Genomic DNA, 27,400 nt, shown 5'->3' on the forward strand with positions numbered 1-27,400 from the left:
AGATAAACAAGTACTGGGCTAGTACTGTCTGTAGAGCTTGCTTCTGGAATGTCTTGGGGGTAGCCTGTGGAGATTTAGGGGATGAGGGTGTCTTTTTCAAAGGCAGCTATCGGAGTAAGTTATGTAAACAGCCTAACCAGTAATGACCTGGAGCTAAGTATCTGCCTGAGAAAAATGGATAGAAGTTGAACTCTCATCAGCTCTAAGTGACCTTCAGAGAAGACCTATCAGAGCGTACATAGCCACAGCCCCATCTTTGGTTCTGCTTGGATTTACAGGCATGTCCCCTTCATTCTGGCAAAAGGCAGGAGCATCATTACATCCGGGCTTGTTTTATGATGCCTCATGGAAACAGCTGCGTTGCCTGTCTTTGTGTGGATACAGTCTTGTAAAAATGAAAATCGCCATGGCAACAGCGGCAGCCACTTATTACAGAGCAGTGGAAGGGACGCTGATATTTGTGAGGAAAGCTATGCTCTCAGAATGATGCGTCCCTTACAATGAAGTGGATTTTTCCCACTAACATTTCCATTTTTAAAAAACAAAAAGGTATCAGAATGTGTTCAAAAGAAATTTACTAGGGAACTGGAGCGCTCAGAGACTTGGTGGGCAGAAGTGGAGCCTTGGATCTGTGGCCCCTGAGTTAAAATCCAACTGTTCGTTACTAGCTCTCAATACTGGGAATCTGGGAGGGCCGTGCTCGTTGTTTTCAAGCCCCCTAAAATGCCACTCCAAAATCGCTTCATAGCAGTAACAGTTATGATTAGAATTAATCGAGGCCAGTTTTTCTGCGTCTTTCATCACCTCACCTTTCTTTGAGCTTTGAGGAACCTCTAAATCTGAGACTATAGCAACCAATTTGTTTCCATCTCAGTCAGTAAGTGTGAAATAGTTTAAGAGTAAGCTTCCGCTTACTTTTAACTCAGTTCTGAGATAAAGTAACGTCTTTCATGGGCTCATGCTAAATAAAGGTTCTGGCGCTTTCTTTTTGCTGAGCTTCAAGAAAGGGAGTGAAGAGGATGGCTAGCGAAGGAAGATTTTTGCCATGACATGTGTTCAAGACTTATACATCATTGGGGGAATGTCTGTACATTGAGTGTTGAATGAGTTTTTCATATTCCCTAAGAATGATATCACATCATTTTAATGATCTCATAGAGCATGTCCTTGATGGAAGCAGCCAGATAATTCAACAGGAAGTGTCTAACTATGAAGGAAAAAAAAAGTAATGTCAATATAGGGTAATTCTCTCTCACAAGGTTCAAATCCCTTAAATCAAAGTTATTCCATACGTTCTCAGTTGTGGGCCCTAAAACTTTAGAGTGTACATTTTACCACCAAAATGATATTTCATCCAAACTGTGCTGAACTATGTCATGCCCTGGATTGTTTTCCTCCCATCACTCAGAAGAAGAAGAGAAACCCGTGGAGAAAGTGTTTGCCCTGGGCTATAGTAAACATATTGCAAAAGGCTCCATCTCATCCTATTCCAGAAAATGACTGAGAAAACAAAAAACCTCCCCCCTTTAAGTTCAGCCACAAGGGATCGTTTTATTTTTCCTAAAGGACAAGGTAGCATGTTAGAATCTATTGTGCAGTAAGCAGTATATCCCGTCTCTCTCCTTTCTGCTGCCAAGTTTGTTTCCCATTTCATCCAACCAAGAACTGTTCCACACAAATAAGCCAGAATTTGGGATGAGAATACCAGTTGATGGGCTCTTTCCAGAGAAGGCTTCACTGCTCTTTGATTACCCACATTTATCCCACATTTCACTTGCCCTGGCAATCAGGGTTAGTTTTTCAGTCAATATGAGTTTCAGTTCAATGCTCGTAAGACCTCTCCTTCTCTCTCTCTCTGTCTCTCTCTCTCATTTCTACACTTTATTCACACTGCCCTAATCAATTTATTCTTGATATTGCATCACATCTTAGTTGAGAAACTCAAGAGGAATGTAATTCTAACAACTTTATTTTCCCTAAACCAGGCAAGAGTGAAGGACGTGCTGATTTAAATTCTGATGCAGGAAGGGGAAGTTGAAAGGAATGCAGCAATGAAGAAGGGAGATAATCAGTGTCTTCATAAAGAAGTCAGTACATCTGCCTGGATATGGTAGCCTTAGGCAGATGTTTGATAAGAGTAGAGAAGAGATCACCATCTGGCATGAGATGCATCTTAGTACAATGAATTTCTCATTTAATAAATGTTTCCAATGCTGAACCACCTCTGAAGCCTAGGGAATATGGTTCTGTTGGGGGAATCTTGGATTCGCAAGAAACATCAGGTCCACCAGCTCTACTTAAAGCCTCTGTTGGTGTGCCTAGGTTCACAAGGAACCAGTGCCCCGAACCCTTGTGTATTTCGAAGCACAAGTCAGCTCAAAGAGAACTTATCAAGGCTCCCATTTCTATGTAGTCAGCCTAGATGTCCCCAGGTTCACTTGGGTGGTATAGGTTTCCATCATTTTGCCCCCAGAGGAGTCTCCTTTTGGTAATATATTCCATTTTGATAGAAAAATGTTTTAATTATTTGTAAAATTTAGTAGCAGCCAAAAACAGATACTCAACTTCCTGCCAGATAATAAGCAAAACATTCTACCTTTCAAACAGAAACATTTTGTTAAGCCTAGGGGAAAGTCTGGAGGAAAGCAACCCTGCTCCAATTCAGTTTCAATAGCTCTTGGGGCCACTTTTTATTGTTATTTATTTATTTATTTTTGTTGGTTTACTATTAAATAAATACACAAAGAAGGAACTAAAGAAATATGTAGATACAAGTTAAACTAGACAGGTTAAAGACCTAACCCGTAGAGACTACCTAAGAAAAGCACTCACCCATTGGGGCCACCACATATAACTAACCTTTTGTCGATGTACGAACTTGCCAACATACAGTTTACTGGGTAGCAGCAAGGGAGAGGGCAACATAGGAGGTCTGGAACCGGATTGTAATGCCCGTCCTACCACTTGCTCACCACATGACTTTGGCCATGTAGCTTAACCTTCCTCAATTTCCTCAATTTCTCCTTGTAATACATAGATAATATTATCTCTCTTCGGGATTATTGTGAGGATTACAAATAATGTATACAAAATGCATATCACAGTTCTGGCTTGCAAGAGACCCTCAATAAATAGCAGCTATTAACATTGCAATGTAAAAAGCACAAAGTCCAAGAGAATTTTAACACTGAACATATTGCAGAAACAGACCACACAGGCTTTCCGAATTCAGTATTTAACACTCTAAAATTAAGCTGGCATTGCACAGACTGGTCCCTCAATTTACCAACAAACTATCTTTTTATATCTTATTAGTTTATTCCATTATGGTTTGAAAGCCAGAAATTCTTTTTTCTCTTTCTCATCGTTTTGGTAACTTACTGCTTAAGTTCCTTTTTTAAAAAAATCCAGAATTTCAAAGGCTAAGCATTTTTGGTATAAACAATGTAACAGAACCAGTGCCCTCCTTCTCCTCACTACCACCTACACAGACTGCTTGGTCTCAGAGCCAAGGTCAATCAGGAAATTCCCAGGCAATGGACGGCAGAGGCTTTTGTCCGGTCTTCCTACACCTTCCATTTCATTATAGTCCCTGAGTTCTGGCATCAGGTCTGCAGGGATTATCATACTTTCCCTGTGATGATGTTACCTTGGCCTTTACTATCACATTCCATAAGCATTTATGGTGCTATAATCTCTAATTATGCACTGACCTCCTCCTGATGAAGTTTCATTAGCATTAGGTGCTAAAGCAGGCTTTTCACACACAAAAACAGGGATTTCGCTATTTCTCAGCATAAGACTTTTTGGAGCTTCTGTCTCTCTTACACACACACACACACACACACACACACACACACACACACACACACACACAACACCCCGTTAATGAATATGAATGCAGCCACAGTCCTTTATTATTTTCATCTAAATGGCATTCTCCTCTCCTATCACTGGCTCACTTCTGTTTCCATTTGGATGCTTTCTAACAATGGCCCTAAGGCATTTTTTAAAACTGGAATTTACCAAGAAGGTGGTAATACATTTGAATAAAAATCTAATGAATATACTTAATCTAGAGGAGACAGTAGGTATAATTATTGAATTCTGCCCTTTTTCTCAAAGACTTTGCAATTTCAATGTAACCTTAGGCCCAAGAAGTACAGTTCAACACTAGCCAGGAGCACACCTATTAAACGGGTAGAAGAGTGATTCTATTCTTCGCCTCCTGACACACCCTGGCTATGTGCTTCTTCCTTTACAAACTATAGGAAAAATTCACTTGTTTTAACCCATTTTGGAAATGGATACCTGCATCCCTCCTGCTTTTTATTGCCATTGTGTTACTTATTTCATAATTTAGCCCTCAAGGGACATCCCTCCCCTAAATTTCTGGGGGAGCTTCAGCCCCTTTGTCCCATTTGTTCTCGTAACCTATAAACAAAGACAAGATCTTTTGAAGATCTTCCCATGGGCACACTGAACCAAGCCCGCTGTGTCTCACATGTTCTGGTTGACCTACAGAAAGCCAAGCCTTGGTAGTGGTGGTGACAGTGAGGCTTGGCATGCGACTTTGGATGTGTTCAATCAATAACATTGACATAAGCTAAACCATGAAAAGGAAGTAGGATTGATCCAGGCCACATGTTAACTTATGCTTCATGGTGTTAGCTGTTATAATTCCTAACTCTGTCATTTACTACTGTGCAAATATAACTCTCAAAACCTCAACTTTCTATCCAGATATACTTAGATGTCGGGAATTGCCATGCTTTTTGACCTGTCATTATTCCCTTATGTTCTTCTGTACATTGCCTGCTAGCCCAGAGCAGCCATATATAGTCCCTACCCCAGCAGGATATGTGTACAAAAGGGCCGTGACTTAGGTATAAGTTTTCCTCCGTTACCAAGATGCTCCTGTTTCCTGTGCCTTGCATTGGTTGTCTGATTCTCCGTCTTGTCTTCCCTTCTGCAGATTCACTGTTTGACTCAACTTTTAACCACCCCCTCCTAGTTCCACCATTGGTATATATGTACCCATGCGTCAGTGGTTTTTAACCTTCTTGAGGTCATGAACTAAATGGAGAAGGTGATGAAAGTTAAGGAATCCCTTTCCAGAAAAGTGCCTGTGTGGATTTATGTTGGGTTCACATCCCTGGACTCCTTGAATCATTGATTTCCCAGGCCCCTTGTTGGCTGTTTATGTACTCACTGTGGCTTGCTTAAACTGGTTCTAATGTAAAGCCTTCCCCTGATGTCCCTTCACCCCAGTCCCTGACCAAATCATCCAGCTTGCGTGTTCCCCAAGCCTCTGAGCTGTTGTCTGCCTAAATGTGCAAAAATCATTCTCCTGATCCTTCAAGACTACCTCAGGGCCCAGGGTGTTAGCTCCTGGTGCTGAACAGTAGCTTGTACTCCTCCATAGCTCAGCGATGGCCTTGGTAAATGAAGTGTTTATCCTATGCTTGGCTTCTGACTCCACTCTTAGTAACTATCTTTACTGCATGGGGTAAGAAAGGCCTATTAATTGCTTGAGTTAGGAATCTCCTAATTCTTACAGGTTGTATTGGTTTGAGATTCAATTATACTTCATAGTCCATATTTTTATCCCAGATAAAGTTGTGTCCTAAAGATCTACTATCAAAAATGAATCTTCTGTGAAACTTAAGGATTCGGCAGTATTTACTTGATAACAACTACTAGACACATATAGTGTAATATGAAAACATTATGTAGAAGCAAAACTTTGGTGGAATTTGTTGGTCTGTAGGTCCCATGCTTCAAACACAAAATTGAAATCTGTGGCAGTGAGGCAACTATCTTGGTAAAATACATTAGTTTAAGAAGATAACTATGTGCTTTGCCCCCATTTTAGGGGGCAAAGTATTTTCTTCCTTGAACTCAAGCAAAATTATCTTTAACTCTAAAAAGATGGGTGCAGATTCTTAATTAAATTCATTTGTGGTTTGGGGCCCAGAAACTCACTTAAACGTTAATAAATGGAAGAGCAGGGAAAGGGTCTGGGAGAATGAGCCGATCTCTGCAAATATTTTCCAGGAGTTGCCTTGTCGTCAGGTAAAACTCTGCCAGGCTGTCTCAGGAAACCACTTATAATGGGAGTGGGATTTGTCTAATGTGGGAATTAAAGGCACTCAGATTAGGAAGGCAGCCCATTGTCTATGAAAAGTCCTTTGACCCAGCCAGAGGAAACTAGCATTTCATTCAGCCACTCTCTGTCCTCAGCACACAGCGTGTCTGAAACACTGCAGACCCCAAGGCAAGCAAGTGCCTGTTTTCAGATTCTTCTTTATCTCTGTGTAGCATGCAGTGAGCTGTGAATTGGTGATCGCCATAAAAGCAAACTCCACTGGTTTCATGATTTTTCCTTGATTGTTGCTAATCAGCAATCCCACACAACTTCATTAGACAGCCTCTGTTCGTGAACTTTTTTTGCCTTCGGTATAGCAACAGGACTTCTGTGGTATGTCTACATTTGTGTCCCCTTCTCTGGCAAGGCTGCTAGAAGTTCAGCTCCATTGGATTTGCAAGACAACCATGGGTCTTTTGTGCTTAGTTATGGTTAACGATTTACATGCATCTCCTTGTTTGATACTATCCCAGTAGCCTTCTGCTCTACAGGCCTCATTAAGAAAAAGATGAATTCAGTATTTGATCTAACTCTAAATGTATTGCTCATTTCACCCCCAGAAGATTCTTATGATGTTCTGACACATTAACTGGAGTTCCTAAATACCTCCATCTTCCTAGAAATAGAGCTCAGTTTTTATCAGTTTCTTTTGAGCAAATGGTGAACCATATAGCAATCATTCCAACAATAATACTAATACAAATAACAGTAACAACAATAATAGCAGCCAGCATTTATGGGGTGCTTTCTATGTTCCAGGTAGAAACTTTGACACAGGTAATATTGACACAGTTAATCCCACTCTGTAAAGGAGGAGTAATTGTTATCATCACCATTTTTCAGGTGAAGGCCCTGAAACATGGATAAGTAATTACTATAAAGAGACAGAAGTCACCATGTGGGAACACAGGGTGAACAACCGCATAGGATGATGGACCTGAGCTGGTGTTGGTGTGAATGCCAAGATATTAAAGCCATTTAATATGGAAGAGGGGTCTCCATGAAAAAATCCTGGCCTGGAAGTAGCACCAGGTTGTCAGCAAAGCTCCTCATACTGAAATGAATACACTACCTAATGCAATTTTTTTTTCTTACAAATTACAATTAGAAGTCCTAAAATCTCAGCCTCCTGAGAGTGGTCTTTTCTTCATTCCTCTGAAGGCGAAACACTTGTTGAGTTATTTATCTGTAGACACACTCAGGTGATAGATCCCGATGTTCCCACTTTCTTGCCTGCGTTGTACACAGACTTGCAACTGATGAGATCTGAGTTGAATATCTGCTGCTCCATTTACTAGTGAGTTACCTTGGGCAAATGATTTACACTCCCTGAGTCGGTGTATCTCCAAAATGCCAATGCTTTCTTCATTAGATTGTTGGAAGGATTGAATGAGGTGAAACATATGAGGTTATTCAATCTAAGCCGTAATTCCCTCATCTATAAAATGAAAATCACAATAGCACTTACTTTAGGGGGTCCTGTGATGGTTGAATGAGTTAATGCTTATAAAAATGCTTACCATAGTGCTTTACGCATAGTGAATGCTCCATAGTAAGAATACAGGAAATAGTAAGTATTTGGAGTGCTGAATAAATGTTGGAGCCCCTGACCCCCTTCTCCATTTCAACCTTGGGGATTAATATTTGGTCCTGCTTGCACCTGTTAATGATTATATTTTAATTTGAACTAGATTTCCATCTTTAGTGGCTATTAGCCTACTTTTCTATATCTTTTTATATCTATTATGACTAAAAGTTTCACATATCACAGTACTCTTTGGAGCTAAGATTTCATTAGTGAGGATTAAAAGAATTGAAAAGTAGGAGAAAGGGTTGAAATTCCCATTAGATCATAAGAATTAGCCTCTCTCTTTTTTAAATAGGCTCACAGTAGTGGGATTCAAATTCCTGCTTCTGCCTCAGAAAAGAAAGAGAGAAAACAAAATAAAAGAAGAGTATTTGCAAGTTACTTTTATCTTTAAGACAATCTCGAATTCACTTTCCTCTCAATATTGGGTATAAGAGAATATTTCTCAAAGCCCACAGAGTAATTCAATTCTGACAAGACTTTTCAGACTAAATTGCAAAGTAATTTAAGATCTCCTTTCAAAGAAAATGCACACATAATTCATAACAAACCTCCTTTAACTCTTCTTCCCTTTTAACCAATTTTAAACTCAGGGCTCTCTTTGTCACCTTAAAGTGGGAACTTAATGGAGCAGAGCCACTTAGGAATCTGTCAAAGGCTTTATTCCGTGCTGAAATTTGTAACTGTTCTTGATGTCATTATCAACCCAGCTCCAAACTAAATCATCGGTGCCTTCATTGTGTCCCCATTGCAGGACAGTACTGCTTCTTACTCACTAAGTGCTTTGCCATTTCCAGTGGCAGGATTTGGATTAGCACAGAAAGCCAAGCACCCTACATCTCTCTCCTGGTATTCTTGGAGGAAGTTGGAAAATAATAGGTAACAAATCAATAACTCTTGGGGTGAGAGGTCCCTAGAGGCCACATTATCCAATATGCAGTGCATGGATTTTCTCCACAGCACCCTGGGAAAGTAACTCTTTCATTCTATGCTTAAGTCTCTCCAACAACAGAGAACTAACTACCCTTTCCTAGAACCCATTTCCTTTTGTGTCGGAGCTAAAAATTAGGAAATTTTGTATTCAGATATAAAGCTAAAATCTTTCTCCCTATGATGTTTTTACTTTTGGGCTTTATCTTGCCTCTGGAAACCCCAAAAACAAGGCCAGTCCTTCCTCTGCATGACTACATTGCAAATGCTCACTGAAGCTATTTCTACTAAATCCATCTATCTGTTAAACTCTCCTCGTTCCTTCCATCTTCCTCTTCACTACCCTACTCCTTCTCCTGTGGTCTGCTGTGGCTTGTCAGGTCTCATTCAGATAATAATCTTTCTCAGAAAAGCCTTTTCTGACCACCCTGACTAAAGCAGTTTCCCTATCATTCTCTGTCCCATCCCCTCATGCTGCTTTATGGTTCTTTTCAACCTCTGTCATTAAATCATGTATTTATCTGCTTAGCTATTTTTTATGTTGTTTTCTCCACTGGAATGTAAGAAACGTGAGGTTAGAAGCTTTGTTGTGTTCCCTGTTAGATCTTTAGTGCCTAGAACAATATCTGCACATAGTAGGTGATTAATAAATTTGTTGATGGAGTGGATCAGTAAATTTAGCATGAGACTGTATCATTCTGGGGACAGCAATGACAGACCAACTCATACTTCCCACAGAATTCCCCTTGTCTTTTTCTTTTGTGCCAGATACCAAAATGGCAAAATATTTGTCAAGGATTTGGAAAATCACACCTTGGTATGAATTTGGATTCTCAGAGAGCAAAGTCATTAACTAAGTGGTCTTCCAGAAGCTAAAAGAGTTATTAATGTGCCCTCTGCAAACATGACTCTCCACCCTGCAGGGTTGTTGGCCCTTGGGAAGGTGAAACCTGGCGGTTCTAACTCAAGCTCAGCAAACCTCTGGCCAGAACCTCTTATTATTAAGAGGCAGCTCTTCTAACCTCCCAGGGTGCCTGGAATGCCCCCAATTCCTGAAGTCATTATGTTTTACAGCGGGTCCTCTTGACAGAGCTTCATTGGCCTTTGGCAGAACATAAGCCAGAATAATGGGCAGGCAGATGCCAGAATGAATTCCAATGTGTACACACAATTCTTGGCCCCATAAAAATCAATTCCTTATTCATAATTAAGCAACTTCTTGAGAAAGGGCAGGTTGGTACAGTTATTAAAAGATAAATAATAGATAAAGATCCACTTGTTTTATTTTTTATTTATTTATTTTTTTTAAGGACCAAAAAATTTTAAACACAAAATGGTACTGTAATTAGTTTTCTTCTACTTTGTTTCTTACCTGTGACACTCAGGGCCAACTAAACAGAGGAGTTTTACAAATTTTCATTGCCCCTCTATGTTGTGTTTCTCCTTAAAAATGTATCTTTAAGAGCGGAAAGACAAAGCAATTCTAGATAGGAAGTAAAAGCTAGAAGCACCCTGACGTAAAGGTCACAAGCTGTGTCATCCTGTGGGCCTTTTCCTGTTTGCCAACTTGGGTTTAAGGAGCAAAGCTGCAAACAAAAGCTGATAAATGGCCCCATACTAAAAAGAGCAGCAGATTTCCCCCGCAGTTAAGGCCACACCTCCCAACTAGCTTAATTGGCAACAGAATTAGCCTCATTTCCTTCAACCTCCCCACCATCTTTTTTGCCTCAAATTGGTATATAAAAGGGGTGGGGAAGGATGGGGTCATCCTTGGAGAGACTACAGTGTTTGAGGTGTGAAGCTGTTCCCTCTGTCTATCAGGGTGCTTCCTCCAACCTAAGTCAAGTGGAAGGGACTCCACTGGAAGGAATCACCCAATAGGCTAAGGCTACCTGCAAGAAGAGGCCTTGCCAGCTCATTCCTCAGTGGAGAAAACTATGGAGGGGCTAAGGCCCTCTCAAAACAGAATAAAGGAGGGAAGTTCTTGGATGTGGTTTCTTGGAGTGGGAGTACACAAGAACATGGGGACTGGCCTAGAGATCTCTAAAAGGAATTAGCTGGAATGGTCTGTGTCAGCAGGATCTGATAGCTCCCTGATTTGGTGTGTTTAGGAAGTGGCCAAGGTGAACACACCTGGCCCAGTGGTCCATGGCCCAATAAAGGGGATTGGAGGTCAAAAGAAGGATGAGAGCCATGACACCCCCCAAATGGCCCCAGATCCAAGCTGTAGCAAAGGGCTGGAACTGTACATAGCTGGCAGGGCAGATAGAAGATTGAGTGGTCACTGTGAGGGGATTCTCAGCAAAATACAGGTGCTACCATGTCAGCAGAGGTCTCTAAGAGAGGGATTGAGCAGGAACAAGCTTGGTCCCCCATCCCTCCTCTGTGCCTCCAACACCAGGGGACACTGGTGCCCACAAGTGTGTTAGAGGAACACCTCTTCTGCCCCTCCTCCCTTCCAAGTCATCCTGCCTGCTGCTCTAGAATATTCTGCAGGGCAAAGAAGAATCCTGCTTTGAAGATTTAGGTTTTAAGCTAGACTGTACCAAATCTTAATAACTAAAAGGAATTGAATAATGGAATTTGGCTAAGACATCATTAATGGAACTGCATACCCACACAAAGAAGGATTTGACGTAGTACAGCTGGAAGCAGTAATTGGAAAAAAAAATAAACTACTTCATATATATATCCCAACTAATCAGGAATTCTATAATAAACTGATGTCAGCAGTTAGAAATTTTTTGCGAGGGATTAAAGATTTGGTAGAGAAAAATGGTAGGTCCTTTTGTAGATCTTTGGCTATAGTAGTCATTTTCTCATTTTTTTCTTTAATGATTACATTAATAAATATTCTGAAAGGGAAATGATATGTTTGCTTAATATTTTCCTTTTGAAAGTTTTTGAGTGACATTGATTTCTTGTTAACAAAAGAATTGAGACTATACTGGGGGCTAGGAGAAGCAGGTTGTCCCAGTCAGGCACCCAGGACAGAGAGTAGACTGTGGGAGCTGGGAGGGCCAGTGAAAGAATAGTTGCCCAGGAGCAGGATGTTGTTGGGTAGTTTAAGTGAGTAAGTGTGAGGCAAAATATTTTAGCAGTAGCAGTGAAAAATAACAAAGTGAATGGTGTTAGAAACCAGGCAATCTTGAGAAAGATTGTAAGAACCAGGAGAAAGAAGACTGGGTAGGATCCAAAATGGGAAGAAGGTCAGAGTCATGAGTCATGGAGGGGATGGCACTGGTGGCAGGAATGGTGGTACCATTTATAGAACACTTTCCCTGCATTATATCATTTTCACTTCCAGCATAATTGCAATACCTTCTTCTCTTCCTCCTCCTTTTTTTCTTGCTCTCTCCTTCTTCTTCTTCTTCATCGCTAGTATTTATTGAGCATAGGTGTCATACACCATTCTACAAAAAACAATTTGTAAGGTCAAATGGTCCCTGACGCTCCATGATCCTAGACCAGGGACAAGTCCAGGCAGGTGTCAGAGAGGTGATGGACATCTCAGTTCTGTTTCAGTTGAGGTGCTGATTGGACATCTAGTTTGAGATACTTGTTTTAGAAGTAAACCAAACTGTCCGTTCAAAAGAGAGGAAAAGAGAGAGAAAGGAAGGAGGAGCAGGGGGAAGAATGGGTTATTTGAAGAAGGATGATTTACTTAAGAAATGCTTGTCTAATTCTTACTATGTTACAGGTGCCATTTCAAGTGCTTTATAAACATTGATTCATTGAATTCTTGTAGCAACTTATGTGATAGTTACTATTGTTATCATCCTCATTTTATGGGAAACTAAGGCGCATATAAATTAAGTAACTTGCTCAAGGTCTCACGGGCAATAAGTGGGAGAACTGAGATTTGAACCCAGATCCCAGATTCAGATTCTATACTCTCAATACTACCTAAGCTGCCAAGTGACTTCCCTGAAGGAACATCGTAAAGATTAAATAATGGGATGTTGAGAAACACCAGAGTTGCGATCCTCTCTGTGAACCTTAAATGGTACAGTGAGCAACATGATCCTTATTCATGTTGCTTTCATCAAAGGAATTGGGATATTTCATCCATTTCAGAATTTTTGAATAAAAGATGCTGCCCACATTTATTTCTGAGAACGGATACAATATACTATCATCAAACTCATTTTTGCTGAATAATCTTTTCCTGAATAGAATGAATCAATAACCTGAACTTATTTCCAATTTATGACATGAATATTTAAACACCACTATGTATTTCTGCTCATAGCACTTTCAAGGATATTGTTTTCATCTAACTCAAATATTCTTTCCAGAAATATGGGGATTGTAGATCTATCTTTACTAGCTTGTGTTATAAACAATGCCTCTTCAGAGTAGTGCCCCAGAGAACAAGCACCACACAGGTGAGCAGAAAGTTTAATTCTTCTTCTTCTCCTCTCTCCCTTCCAATGTTTGCATACACGAATGGTCCAAGCATGTCCCTCAGTGCAGGGGAGGAAATATTTTCTTTTTAAGTCCAAAGGGCTGCAACTGCTGGAACAGCTATTTCTTCCTCTCTTGGGTTGAAGTTGGAAAGCTCTACATATGCTACCCAAACCCTTGTTTGTTTCCAGAAAGCACCCTCTGCAGCTGTTGCCCTACAATCCATAGTCTTAGTGTTGTAGCTGAAAACCAGAGCCCAAAGAGGTGCCTCCTTCACCAGGATTTAGAGCCCAGAAGAACAGCTTCCCAAAATCCTGGCAGTCAGGAGAGATGCAACCTGCCTGACTTTTCTTTACCTGCTCTCTTTCCCTCACTCCTCACCTGAAGCCAGAGGGCTTTGCCTACAGAACATCCAGGAGGGGTGAGCCACTTAACTAGGGGTGAAGCAACACAAGCTCAGTCTCCTTGCCTGTTCTTGTCCTGAGACAGATTCCTACCCAGACTGCCAAGGACGCTCCTTTCTTTGTGGATCCATGGAGTGAAGAGCTCTGCAGTAAACAGAACAGATTTTAGCCTTACTTCAATGACCATGTCCTCCCAGGAGATCCTTCTGTTCCCACGCAAAAGTGACTAGTTCCTTGCAGCAACCTGGAAGCCTGGTATGCCGGGAGGAGAGCCACACCCCATCTCTCTGTAGTTGGAGCTGGGGCCTGGCTCAGCCACAGCACTCTGTTCTCTGTCATTGTGATGCTTATGGAAGTTCTTAACAGAATGATGATGATGGTGGTGATGATCGTCAGCGTTCAGTGAGTGTTTATTTTTCATGCACATAATCAGTACTCAATGAATGGCCCTACAGTCTACAAGATAAATATACAGGTTTTAAAAGTACCTCATATCCTCATGCATTTCTGGGAGATAAGTACTATTAATATTTCCATTTTACAGACTTTGAGACTGAGTCTGAGCATGATGAAATAACTTGCCCAAGGCCATAGAGCCAATAAGGGTCAGATCTCTGAAGCTCAAGTTGTCTCAAGTGTCACCTTCAGTTTGGGTTGATGAACTTAAAAGTACCCGCAATGTAAATATATAAAGTCATTGCTTAATAAAGGAAATCTTGTAGGTGATGATTCATTTCAAGCCTAGCTTTTGCAGACCTCCTTCTTTCCTGTATTTCTTCTTTCTTTCCTTTCTACTTTCCAGTCGTCCTGCCTTTATTTCATTCATCTTTATTTGGCCTGCCACGTGCCAGGCACCAGTCTGTGTCCTGGTCATATGAAGAAGAACAAGACCCAGGCCAGGCCCAGCAAAGCTCAAGTCCAGGACCCGGGCCTGAAAGCAGATTCCCATGAGAAGCCCCGAGTCTCGCAGTCTAGTGAGGTGGGGAAGAGGGTACTGCCATCCCATACAGTGCAATCTGCTCTATGCTTGCACACAGGAAGGTGTTGCCCATATTCCATCCAGGGATGAAATTAAAGGTTCTGGTACCTGAACTTCTGCATTTACAATCAGCGCAGCACTCGGCTATCCTGATTTGGGTTCCTGTTTTTCCTGTTTTCCTCCCAACAAGATCACTTTTTGAAGGAATAAACAAAAAATCTGCATTTTGAACTCCATAGCTCTATGATCTTAATTTCTCTGACCCTTGGTTTCTTTGTTTTATTAAAAAAAAAAAAAAAAAGGAAGAAAAGGAGGGATAAAAATACCTGCCCTGTTTACCTGGCAGAAATGTTATAGGATCAAATGAAGTTATAAGGCAGGCTTAAAGGGGACAAAATGATATGTAAATGTGAGGACTTTTGTATATGTTTAACATGAAATTTAAGGCTGAGTGATGCCATCTAACTATCTTTACCTCCATAGGTGCCCACATACATGGTCCTTGTGTTCCAGCCATAACTAGATAGTTCTGCTTTGAAGTGTCCTCAACTCATCTGCCTTCTGGTCTTTGCTTACACTCTTTCTACTGCCTGAAGTACCCTCTTCCCATCACTGTTGGTTGACTTGCTTCCTTGCTCAAATGCCATCTCCTCTCATCTAAAGTAGTGACTCTTGCCTCATTTGCACCACTAAATGTTACATATCTCTCAAAAAAATCACACTTAGCACCATGACTAGAGCCAGTTGTCATCTACATCTTAGGCCCCTGTGCCTAGATACGCCTTGTATATGTTCAATAAAATGTCTAGTTACTCAAATTCTGCTTCTCTTCTCTATGCCCTTTCCTGCCTGCCCCCCAACACCCTACACTTAATGCACCACCAGGCCCTTAGTGGATACCCAGTGCATACATCCTAGGGAGCTTTAGGGGCAGCACACTCAACAGACAAGTCTTCATAAGTCAAGGGAAGTTAAGTTTTTCCCTTAAGTTAAATCCAACATCACAGGGAAGAAGTATATGAAGTTTGCCTGTACCCTACTGGGTGAGGATCAGAGGGCAGGAAGAGAATATCTCCCAGAATGCAGGCTGAGAATCAGTGTGGTTACCCAGATGATTGTAGGTGACACACAGGTGAACTTTTCATCAAATGTAATAGTTACATAATCTCATGGGTATTAAGAAGAAAGAAAATTAGCACATCAAACCTATGACTTCATACATAAGTATTCTTTAATAAAAGCTCTTGCATTTGAATAAAAATGAGTTGATTTAAAGAAAAACATTACATTAATAATGGAAGTAACATTACATATTGCTATGGCCAAATGATGTGATGATGGTACTCCAAGGTCAAGAAGTGTAAGGACAGAGAAAATAATTTCTGGAGTGCAGAGGTGGAGATGGGGATGAAGAGTTACCTGTTCTATGAATCAGATCTATTGGTAGGCTCAGGAATTAATAGAATTATTCACAGAGCTGTGTTACTATGCAAAACTCTTTGTTTGGAAAAGCAGAATGCAAGTAGAATGTTTTCTCATCACTATGTTCCTTCACTGGAATGAAGAAATGTGCTGGTGAATGTTAACTCATACATCAAGCTTTGCAGTGTTGGGCACCAAGTTTCATAATGGCCGTGGGGTTATACACCCATTCTCAGGACTGTCAGATACAAAGGACCTAAATATGGGTTTGCTTTTCCATTTTTTTTCTGCAAAACACAACACTTTACAAAGAGAAAACACTTCAAAGGCAATCCTTTTCTCGCATACATTTCAAGGGCTCCATTTGAGATCCACATTCATCTTCCTTATCCAATTACATGATCAAAGTAGAAGTGTTTGGCCTACTTTAGGGGTTTAAAGACATCCAGGGAAAAACTAAGAACATTTAAAACTACTTTTTTAAGCACACATCTTCCTGTAGAAAAACTGGAATCCCCCTCCCCACCCCCTTAACTAGTCTCTAGATACAGAAAGTCAAACCAGAGAGTTAACATGCTCTAATCATCCAAACCATAAAAGATTCAGTTACATCTCTGTAAAATCCAATCTAATTTCAAGTCAGTGTGTCTAGTGTACTTTTTGCTCTCTATACTGCTACAAAGTCCCTTCCAGAGCCTATTACAAAACTCTTGATTTTCCTGATTAGTCTTAAAGACCTCATAATTAAAATAAAAACTATTTAAAAAAATGAAATGTTACTTCATTCGTCTCCCCAAAGCTACTGGTTCTAGCACATCTGTTCATTTTAATGCTACAATATGGAGTTCACATTTCTTAAAATAGGACACACCTTGTCCTTCTGGGATTTGAGGCCCTTGTTAAAAAAAATAACAAATGTGACGTCCTCAAAAATATTTAAGTGAACGGGTTGCCTATTGGTGGATTGATTTTTCTCTATGGAAATAAATCTGTTGGCAGCCACCAGAATTGGGGTATAAAACATGACCTCGGGCAGCTGCTGCCATTTGTTTTGGTGGGAAAATGAGGGTTTTTGTCTCTCCCCAGGGGTTAATACTGTGATGCTCTAAGCATCCTCTGGGCTCTGTTTCTGAAGGGTTACACTGGAGAGGAGGAATGCTTTGTGGTTTATGACAAGATCACAGCAGAATATTTTGTGCACGCTGTGATTTGTATTGCCCATTTGTGCACAGGCCATAAAAGTGTACTTTTTATCAGGAGCATTTGTGAATATATTACAGCACTGAAGACATATGGCCACTAAATAATTCACAGTTATCTATCTCCTCAGCAGATTCCTTATACACCTACCATGTTTTAATGCCTAGTTTGCTCAGAAACAATATTCTTTATGACTCTTCCAATATAAAAATGTTTACTGACTGGCAGCAATATATGGATACCATGGGAATGGGCTGTAAGGGAAGGGAAAGCTCTCTACTTTCTCTACCTCTCCCTGTCCTCATCTGTTTCTCCTGAACTCTTCCAACCAGCACCTAACCTCACGGGACAAGGTACCCTCCTCAGAAGTGGGTGCTAACTTTTGACTTCTGGTATGTGGGCTATAAGAGAGAAGTCACTGACTAACCTTCACCCTCTTTTCTTTCCAGTTCGATATCCATTTACAGCCCCAAGGAGAATCCAAATACATTTGATGCTGCAGCATTCTTCCAGTCTGTGGGGAATTTCCTGGGGATCTTCGCCGGCTCGTTTGCAACGGGGTCTGCGTATGCTGTTGTCACCGCACTGATATCCTTTGAACGTGTGTGTGGAAAGCTGGGGACTGTTAAGAGCTGTGCCTGGACTGTTTCTGAGGATGGACAACCTCCAGGCCAAGAAAGAAATGGCTAAACAGTCTAGTTCAAATATGATACAATGCCACTGGAGCCATCTCAGTTCCCAGTCCATGAGGCATAGACTGGTACCAGCGGCAGAGGGGACCAGGATCTTTTCTTGTCCAAGGCCTGTTCTAGCACTACTGATACTGTCTGACACCAAGATAGCAACAGTCTTAAAAAACTGCCATGTAGGAAAATAGGTGGGCATGGGACATCGGGATTGGCTGTATTAGGGTCAAGAAGAAGCTTAAAAAAGTAGTTTTAAATGTTCTTAGTTTTTCCCTGGATGTCTTTAAGTGTTCTTAGTTTTTCCCTGGATGTCTTTAAACCCCTGAGATCCAGGGTCAAGAACAAGACAGGATTGACTGGGAGTGATTAACTGGGTATTCTCTTCTTCCTTTTCAAACTTCTTGCAATCACTAGCTCACAGGACTGGCCAAGCCAAAAAATCACTGTGGATTTAAACAAACATCCCTAGCGACTTTACAGAAGGGGATGGGCAAGCGCGGTAGAAATGACATGTTTGCTATATCTGCACAGTTTTGTCATCTCATTCCTTCTTTTGCAGTAGTGCAGTGGAAGATGAGCAGAGTTCCTAGAGAATTTGAGCTAGGGAATGAAGCTGGTCTAGTGAGCTGTTCAGTCAGAGCAGTTGGATGGGGCAAAAGTAAGCCAGAGTTGAGGAAGAAAGCCAGAAAACCAGTGTCAAGTGTGGGGGCTTAATAGAGGCCATAAAAAGAGGCAGAACAAAGGATCAAGGACCAAAGACCTTGGGGAAAAGAGAAAGAAGAAGGGTACAAGATGTGTCAGGGATCTAGCAAAGAAAGCAAAACGTTGGGTACTTTCTCATGGGGACTGACCCAGTGAATCTCTATTCACTGAGCAGCTGCTAAAACACTAGGTTCTACTAAGAGTCTCTAACATGAGTTGGAAGATGAATAAAATATGGACTCTGTCTTCAATTAGTAACAAACTTGGAAAGACAAGCTCTACAATAAGATTTGTATAGAAGGTGGGTGCCAAAACCACAGCAAACTTATTAGGACTCTAAAAATTCAAATGTGGATGAGTCCATTGTTTCTGAAATAGTCCGATAGACTCTTGAACAGCCTATAATTCCGAAAAATAATTTGAAAAGTAACATTTACATGCAGAGAGGAATGTGGGCTTGGCCTGAAATATAGGTAGGATACAGACAAAGGCTATGCGATGAGTGGTTCAGGAGAAAACCAGCCTTCATCGAAGGGTAAGGCTGGGCTGAGAGGACCAGAATTCTCGGTTTGGTGAGCAGTGGAAGATGAGGAGACACAGGTGGGTTGGACTCACCCTGTGGAATATCTTGGAGTGTTATTCAAAGGAATCTGAGCTTCTGTCTGTAGTCTGCAATTAACTACCGAAGGTTTCTGCTCAGGAGAGTGACATACTGAAAGTCCTGTTTTTAAACAGTAAATGAGGAACTGGTTCATAGGATGAGTCAGAAAAGGATTAGAATCAAGAAAAACTGTGATGATGAACTGCGAAAGAAACATCAGGAAGGAGTCCAATGTTTAGAAGAATCTCTAGGACTAGAATAGGATTAGAAGAGGAGAGACTCAAAGGCCACTCCAGAATTTTGTCCGGGAAACCCTAGAGAATGTCAACTCCTTTGACAAAGAAATAAAGTAATTCAGAAAAGGTAGGGCTGATCTCTAATAAAAATAACGATTAATAATCTAATGATTAACATCAGTACTTATGATGCACAGGCCTCTATTTGTTTTACACACTATACTTCATTCACCCTCACAACGACCATGTCACACAGATATTATTTTTGTTGGATACTGAAGCTTAGAAAGGATAGGGTATTACCCAGCATCATACAGCTTGTAAGTATTAAAGCCAAAATTCAAACCCAGAGATTGAAACCAAGAGATAGACCATACTTTTGATCACTGATCCCTATTTCCTCTTGATTATTAAGTGGAATTATGATGGAAGCCACATGTTGTTTTGCATAAGTAATGGTAATGATGATAGCAACATTTCGCATGTGCCAAGGCCTTTGTATGTATCTCCTCATTTGAATCAACCCTGTAAGATAGGCTATTATTATCCTCACTCTACACATAAGGAAACTGAGGCTCAAGGAGGTTAAGTAGCTACTCTGGGTCACATATCAGTAATAGCCAACACAATTATTATTACTGAAACATTTGTTGAGAACTTTACCATTTGCCAGCCACTGTCATTAGCATTTTGCTAATGGATTTTCTCATATAGCTTTTATAAAAACACTGGGAGGAAGATACTGTTATTATCTCAATTTTACAGCTAAAGAAACTGACACATAAAGGTTAAACAACTTGTCTAAAGCCATGCAGCTGAGACATTTCAGGGCTGGGATTTAAGTCCACACTTTCTGGCTCTAGAGCCTGCACTAGGTGAAAAAACTGAAATTGGAACTCTTTTCTGCTTGATATGAAGGGAAGGTATGGACACATAAGTAAACAAGTTGGCAAGGAAAGGGAAAAAATTCCTGGAGATTAGAAGTCTGCCATGGGATTGGATCAGATCTGGAAAAAAATGGTTGGAGAGAGAGAAGAGACAGGGGCTCAGTCTCAGGGGGAGGATCTGTCATACAGCACCTGATGGCCTTGCCTCTCCCAAACTCAGGCTGCAAAGGAGACAGGTGCACAGTTATTCCCTCCACCATGATGAGCCTTGATACCTTGTCCATAATGAGGTGATGCTCCTCAGGGTATAGGCTCCTGGGCTCTAGGCAAGCTTAGGTCTTGACCCAGAACTAAACTGCTTTCTGGCGAAGGTTGAAAAACACAAATGTCCTATGTCCACTTGATATCCTGTTACTCAAAGTGGTCTAAGCCTTCTCCACAACAAAGTAGAAGAGGGAATTCAGAGGAACAAACCCCACTAAAAACAAAAAGCCTGCCCTCCAAGGAATAAGAGGGAATGCTGAAAGGGTCAAAGGGCAACCTGTGTTTTCTTCCAGATAAAGAATTGCTTCCAGACGCTTACTGAATCTACGTCTGGGAAAGATGTATTACAAAACAAATTAATTTAAGTCACACTAATAGAAAAACGTATATATTCCTTGTTGCATATCTGGCACTCTTTTGAGTACTTAACACATGATAACCGGTTTATATACCTAGGAGGTAGGTTACATGATTTTCTTCACTTTCAGACAGGGAAACCAAGGCACAAAGTGGTCAGGGGACACGTTGAAGCTGATACATTGAAGTAGAGTTGGCTCCCAGAGGCTACATTCCCAACCATGATATCATTCTGCTTCTTCTTGGCATTTTGTGCTTTCTATAATTTTGCAAAACATTCTAAACATACTTCATCTCATTTTACTCTCCACACTTGAGAGAGTAGGTATTATTCTCATTGACAATTCACATAGGATAGAAATGAGGCTCAGAGAGGTTAATATATTGCTCAGAAATCACACAGCCAGTGACTAGCAGAGCCAAGACTCAGACCTTGATCTTCCACTCCATGGGTCATGCTTTTTGCTTCCCTGCCCTACTGCTAAACATCTACATTAAGTAGAATCTCTTTAGATTTTGTCCTGAAGCATAAAAATGCAACATAACATCTCCTTATTTGTCAGGGTATTTTTTTGCCTAAGTGTGGGCACAATTGCAATGTAACCCTTTTCCATCCATCACAAATTCCTAATCATCTTCCCATAACCCATTCTCTGCATGATTTGGATCACTCTGCCCTTGCTCTATGTGCAATTTATAGGCTACTGACCAAGTGTCATTCCAGCCAAAATGAACCATTGCCTGCCAAAGGGCTGCTTACCTGACCTAGAAATAATACACCTTTTCCTCTATCCTACTTATACTAAGATGGCATGGGTAGCTTCCCTACCACTGAACATGAATGTTCCTCCTGATCCAGCTCCCATCCCCAAGAGAGGAGTCTTTAAGGTGATCTGTCCACAGACTATCTCGCTCCCCAGGGAGCAGTGTTCTCCTTGGGTACTGATGCACTTGCTTCCTTGTCCATGGCTTTGTTTTCCCTGATCTGCTGCCGTCCCCTGAGGGGCACGCCCCAAGGGCCAAGGCCAAATTCAAGAGCTTTTGGACCCACAGTTAGCTGATTTTATCTTCCTCCTCAGTAAGACACCTTTTTAAAAATGTGAACACAGGTTTGCCTTCTTACTGGAGCGTTCAGCTCCCCACGAAGCGTGAAATTAATGGTGGCCTTCCAAGCCCGCCCAATGAGAGGCACGGCCTCCCAGTCAGCGCTGCAAATCGGTTCTCTTACTCTGAAAGGATCTCAACCAGATTCGTTTTCCTCGGCCAAGGAGGAGATTTAGCTCTACCGGCATTTGTTGTTTCCCTTAACATGTCTTTGTCACTTGACCAAATTTACCAAACTCTGTGAGTTCCCTCTGCTGGAAACCGGCCTGTTTTTCCTCCTGTCTTGGAGCGCCTTCCTGTCTGCGGAGGCTGCCGGCCTGACAGGTCAGTGCTGCACTTGCGGGGCGCAGGCGGGGGTGCGGGCCGCGTGTGCGCTCCGGGAAGGACCCCTCCCTGACCCAGCGGGAGGCGAATGGACTCTCTCTCACACGGGACTTTCTGAATCAACCTTTCCTGGGTACCCCGAGGAGAAAAAAAAAAAAAATATCCCTCATCCGTTTTGTACGCAACAGCTTAACGGAAAGTCTCCAAAATGGCATTTCCTCTCTCTCCTTGCTGGTCAGGAGGGGATGTTCACATCAACAAATGGCTGATTTATAGAGGTGACGGATGACTTTACGAATGGAAGTCTACTCCGAGTGCGAAGGGACGCGCAGCGGCTTTGCAGAAAAGGGTGGTGGTTTTCGGTTGGCTGCTAATGGCAAGCCCGGTGGAAGCCTCTCTGGGGTGTGCACATTTCCACACACATCAGTGTTGAGAACCCTTGCATACAAAAAACAAAGAGCTAATGTGGCGGCGCTACAGTCTAATATCTCTTACCATAGAAAGTCTATATATAAAATCCCTGTGGTGGAGCAGTTAATAGAGAAAGGGTCTGTCCCTAATGTCCCGAGGGCCACGGATTCGGTGATCTGGATTCAGCGATTAGATTGCCTTTCTGCAACAGCAAGGATTTGCCCTTGGATAGCTGCAACGATTGGGTGCTTTTCTGTGTAGAAGAATCACTGTGGCCCTGAGCAAAGTGTCAAAGTCGTTTCTCTCCTTTCGCCTAGTTCCCTGCTTCTCCCAGGTTTCAATCCTGGATCCCTTGCTGCTGGCTACTGTCATCTTAATTGACATTCAGGTGGTGAGATTCGCCTCTCCTGCCCCCCAAGTATTAGCTGGTAACAAGGTATGCCTCTCTGGGTATTTACATTCTGTTAGGTGGTACTTTAAGTCTAAATAATAATAATAGAAGCTGACATATATTGAAGGTGTACCATGAGCCAAATGCTGGCTAACCGCCTTTCATGGACGTTATTACTAATTCACAGAAAGATTCAAAGTTAGGGCCTACACCCAGGTTACTCAGCCAACAGTAAGTGGTGCAGCTGGGATTTAAAAGTAGGAGATCTGATTCCAGAGCTGGGCTCCTTGAGGACCAAGCATTGCTGCCTTGAATGAAACTACATCTGTGGACTATCAGGCAAGCCCTCATGAGGAGGAAGATATTTGGGGTCTCAGGAGCCTGCCTGGCCCACTTGCTCATAGACTGGTTTTGGCTCTCCTGTGAAAAGCATGGCAAGTCTTTCTTGTAATGATAACCTGTCCTACTGCTGAGTCAGAGGTCAAGCTATTCCCAAAGGCTTTGAAGGCATCTGTTGCTGATGCGGAAAGCCATACTATATCAAGGCTACATTACCAGAGTCCACGCTTAGGGGCCCTTGTATCTAAATCATTGCAACACAATGTCTGTTATGTTGGTGCCTTCCCTTGTTATTAGGGAGGTTGCTGAAGAGCCTATTCATTCCAGAGAAAAAGAACAATAGTGTCCCTTAAATGAAATAATGAAGGTAAAAAAATTATATCAGCCATTCAAAATAATTTTGGCTTCCTTTCCTCCAGATTCTATGCCCTTTTCAGCACTCAACATTCATAAAATAATGTAAGTAATGTTAACAATAAGAATATATATTTGACCTTGTAGAAAGATAAAGAAGTATCTCAATTCACCTGCTATTTTTTAGTCTACCTTTGAACATTGTAATAAACACACACACACATACACATACCCCAATACCTAAAAATTGTTTGTTTTTATGTGTGAAAATTGTCTTTCTATTTCCTGGTCCATTTCAGCAAGATCTTGTTTTATTAACTAGTTAAAGGTTACAGTCCATGTATAAATTGCTAGTTTATCTGTACCTTGCTTTTTTGCCACCCTTTACAAGCTGATATCCTTATTGGATGTCACGCAGACCCCCTCTAGGGAGCAAGCATCATGGGATGGGTGAATGTAGTTGTGGGCCTCAGTAGCAGAAAGACCCAAAAGTCCATGGCTGCACCCAGGGGCATGCTCACTCCAGAGCAGTACTTCAGATTAAGCAATGTGCCCCTTAGGCATTTGATACAAACCAAACTCTAGGTGTAAGCATTTCCTACTGCCAATACCAAGCCTGCTTAGTCTAAATTACTTATGTGTTTGTTTGTTTGTTTGTTTATTATTTAATCCTTGCCTATTTCCAAATTGGACTTGAGACAACTTATAACAAGAGCCATGCATATCATGGAACCATTTAGTTGAGAGTAAATACTCAAGTGCTTTGGGATAGAGTTTTTCTGCAAAATTAGACAGCTGTTCGTTGCTGTGGTTTGGCAATAAATATAGCTCTGAGCTTTCTGGCAGCCAAAGCCAAAAGGGAAACATGATGTGTTGTATAGGAATAATACAGCACTATAAAAGGAAATCATACTTATTTATAAAAATGGGCAAACTTCTTTTCTGGTACTAAAATTTTAGGGGAATTTATCACACGTATCCTTGTATAAAGGACCTTTGGACACTGCAGTGGACAATATATTTAATAATAGTTTTAGGGAAGATGGGGATACACTCTTCATGAAGTTATCTCTCATATCAACCTTCAATGAAATCTGAGGGAGTGGCATCAAATCATAGTTACCTACAGGTATTTCTGGTAATGATAAAATCATTTTCGTTCTAATACACAACTAAACTAGATATTGCAAAGCTAAAATCTAGAAAACTTCTTAAAAAGTGCTTAACAAATGAACGTATGGCAATGAATATAAAGAACTAAGTGGAATAAGCTATTAAGCAGTTTTTTATGAGTAACTATGGAGGTAACCAGCAATCATGGAGCCTATCTGGGTTTCATGAACAACACATCATGTAGGTCCTAGGGATGGTGTGTGCGTGCATTCTTTTCTCAGCAGAATTCCCCTAGCCCTGACATTTCAAAGTGGTGCTCAAGGATGCCCACCAAGTGAGCAGAGCTCTAGGCTTGCCACCCCTACACTACCCCTTTTATTAGTTCCATGAATTGGGTTTTCACATAAGATTTCATTTGAAAAAGGGATTTCTGTTGCTTTAAACAAAGTACATCTGTTTTTAGAAACATATTTTTTTTATTTTTTCTTACTACCAAAGTAATGCATAAACATTATAGAAAATTTAGGAAGTGAAAATTCACAGAAAGAAATAAAATTAGAATTACCTGTTTTCTTACTACTTATTAGTAACTATTGTTAATATTTGCCTGAGTACATCTGATTATATGAATATACATACACTTAATTAAATATATACATACATATATGAATGTAATTATACTTTTAAAATTTTAAGTAACTTGCTTTTTTCACTCAAGAATTTATAGTGACGCTAGAATAAATGAGGCAGAAGAGAGAATCAGCAATATATAAGACCAAATGATGGAAAATAAAGAAGCTGAGAAAAAGAGAGATAAACAACTACTGGATCACGAGGGCAGAATTCGAGAGATAAGCGATACGATAAGACAAAACAACTTTAGAATAATTGGGATCCCAGAAGAAGAAGAAAGAGAGAGAGGGGCAGAAGGTATATTGGAGCAAATTATAGCAGAGAACTTCCCTAATGTGGGGAAGGAAACAGGCATCAAAATCCAGGAGGCACAGAAAACCCTCTCAAAATCAATAAAAATAGGTCAACACCCCGACATCTAATAGTAAAACTTAGGAGTCTCAGAGACAAAGAGAAAATCCTGAAAGCAGCTCGGGAGAAGAGATATGTAACCTACAATGGTAGAAACATTAGATTGGCAACAGACCTATCCACAGAGACCTGGCAGGCCAGAAAGGACAGGCATGATATCTTCAGAGCACTAAACGAGAAAAATATGCAGCCAAGAATATTATATCCAGTTAGGCTGTCATTGAAAATTGAAGGAGAGATAAAAAGCTTCCAGGACAAACAAAAACTAAAGGAATTTGCAAACACGAAACCAGCCCTACAAGAAATATTGAAAGGGGTCCTTTAAGCAAAGAGAGAGCCTAAAAGCAGCATAGATCAGAAAGGAACACAGACAATATATAGTAACAGTCACCTTACAGGCAATACAATGGCACTAAATTCATACTTTTCAAGAGTTACCCTGAATGTAAAAGGGCTAAATGCCCCAATCAAAAGACACAGGCTATCAGATTGGATTAAAAAACAAGACCCATCCATATGCTGTCTGCAAGAGACTCATTTTAGACCCAAAGACACCCCCAGATTGAAAGTGAGGGGGTGGAAAACCATTTACCATGCTAATGGACACCAAAAGAAAGCTGGGGTGGCAATCCTTATATCAGACAAATTAGAATTTAAAACAAAGACTGTAATAAGAGATGAAGAAGGACACTATACCTACTTAAAGGGTCTATCCAACAAGATCTAACAATTGTAAATATCTATGCCCCTAACATGGGAGCAGCCAGTTTTGTAAGTCAATTAATAACAAAAGCAAAGAAACATATTGACAACAATACAATAATAGTGGGGGACTTTAACACCCCCCTGACTGAAATGGACAGATCATCTAAGCAAAAGATCAACAAGGAAATAAAGACTTTAATTGAAACACTAGACCAAATGGACTTCACAGACATATTCAGAACCTTCCATCCCAAAGCAACGGAATACACATTACCTTCTCTAGTGCCCATGAAACATTCTCCAGAATTGATCACATCCTAGGTCACAAATCAGGTCTCAACCGGTACCAAAAGATTGGGATCATTCCCTGCATATTTTCAGACCACAATGCTCTGAAACTAGAACTCAATCACAAGAGGAAAGTCAGAAAGAACTCAAATACATGGAGGCTAAAGAGCATCCTACTAACGAAAGAATGGGTCAACCAGGAAATTAAAGAATTAAAAAAATTCATGGAAACCAATGAAAATGAAAACACAACTGTTCAAAATCTTTGGGATACAGCAAAGGCAGTCCTGAGAGGAAAGTATATAGCAATACAAGACTTTCTCAAGAAAAAAGAAAGGTCTCAAATACACAACCTAACCCTACACCTAAAGGAGCTAGAGAAAAAAAAACAGTAAATAAAGCCTAAACCCAGCAGGAGAAGAGAAATAATAAAGATCAGAGCAGAAATCAATGAAATAGAAACCAAAAGAACAGTAGAACAGATCAATGAAACAAGTTCCTAGTTTCATTGATCTG

The 27,400-nt window shown here is 40.8% G+C and overlaps 1 protein-coding gene across 2 annotated transcripts in view; it reads left to right on the top strand.

Moving 5' to 3' along the window:
• Nucleotides 1-27,400, top strand: part of SLC9A9 (solute carrier family 9 member A9) — a 567,499-nt gene that overhangs the window by 220,794 nt on the left and 319,305 nt on the right. For both annotated transcript variants that reach the window (XM_073898938.1, XM_073898942.1), the window contains exons 7-8: nucleotides 17,528-17,671; nucleotides 22,139-22,239. In XM_073898938.1, the coding sequence (XP_073755039.1) occupies nucleotides 17,528-17,671; nucleotides 22,139-22,239 (245 nt within the window). The remainder of the gene's footprint in view (nucleotides 1-17,527; nucleotides 17,672-22,138; nucleotides 22,240-27,400) is intronic.

Source organism: Callorhinus ursinus, unplaced genomic scaffold, assembly GCF_003265705.2.
Source record: "Callorhinus ursinus isolate GAN/ISIS: 27379988/994484 unplaced genomic scaffold, GSC_fseal_2.0 scaffold1, whole genome shotgun sequence".
Taxonomy (NCBI): Eukaryota; Metazoa; Chordata; class Mammalia; order Carnivora; family Otariidae; genus Callorhinus; species Callorhinus ursinus.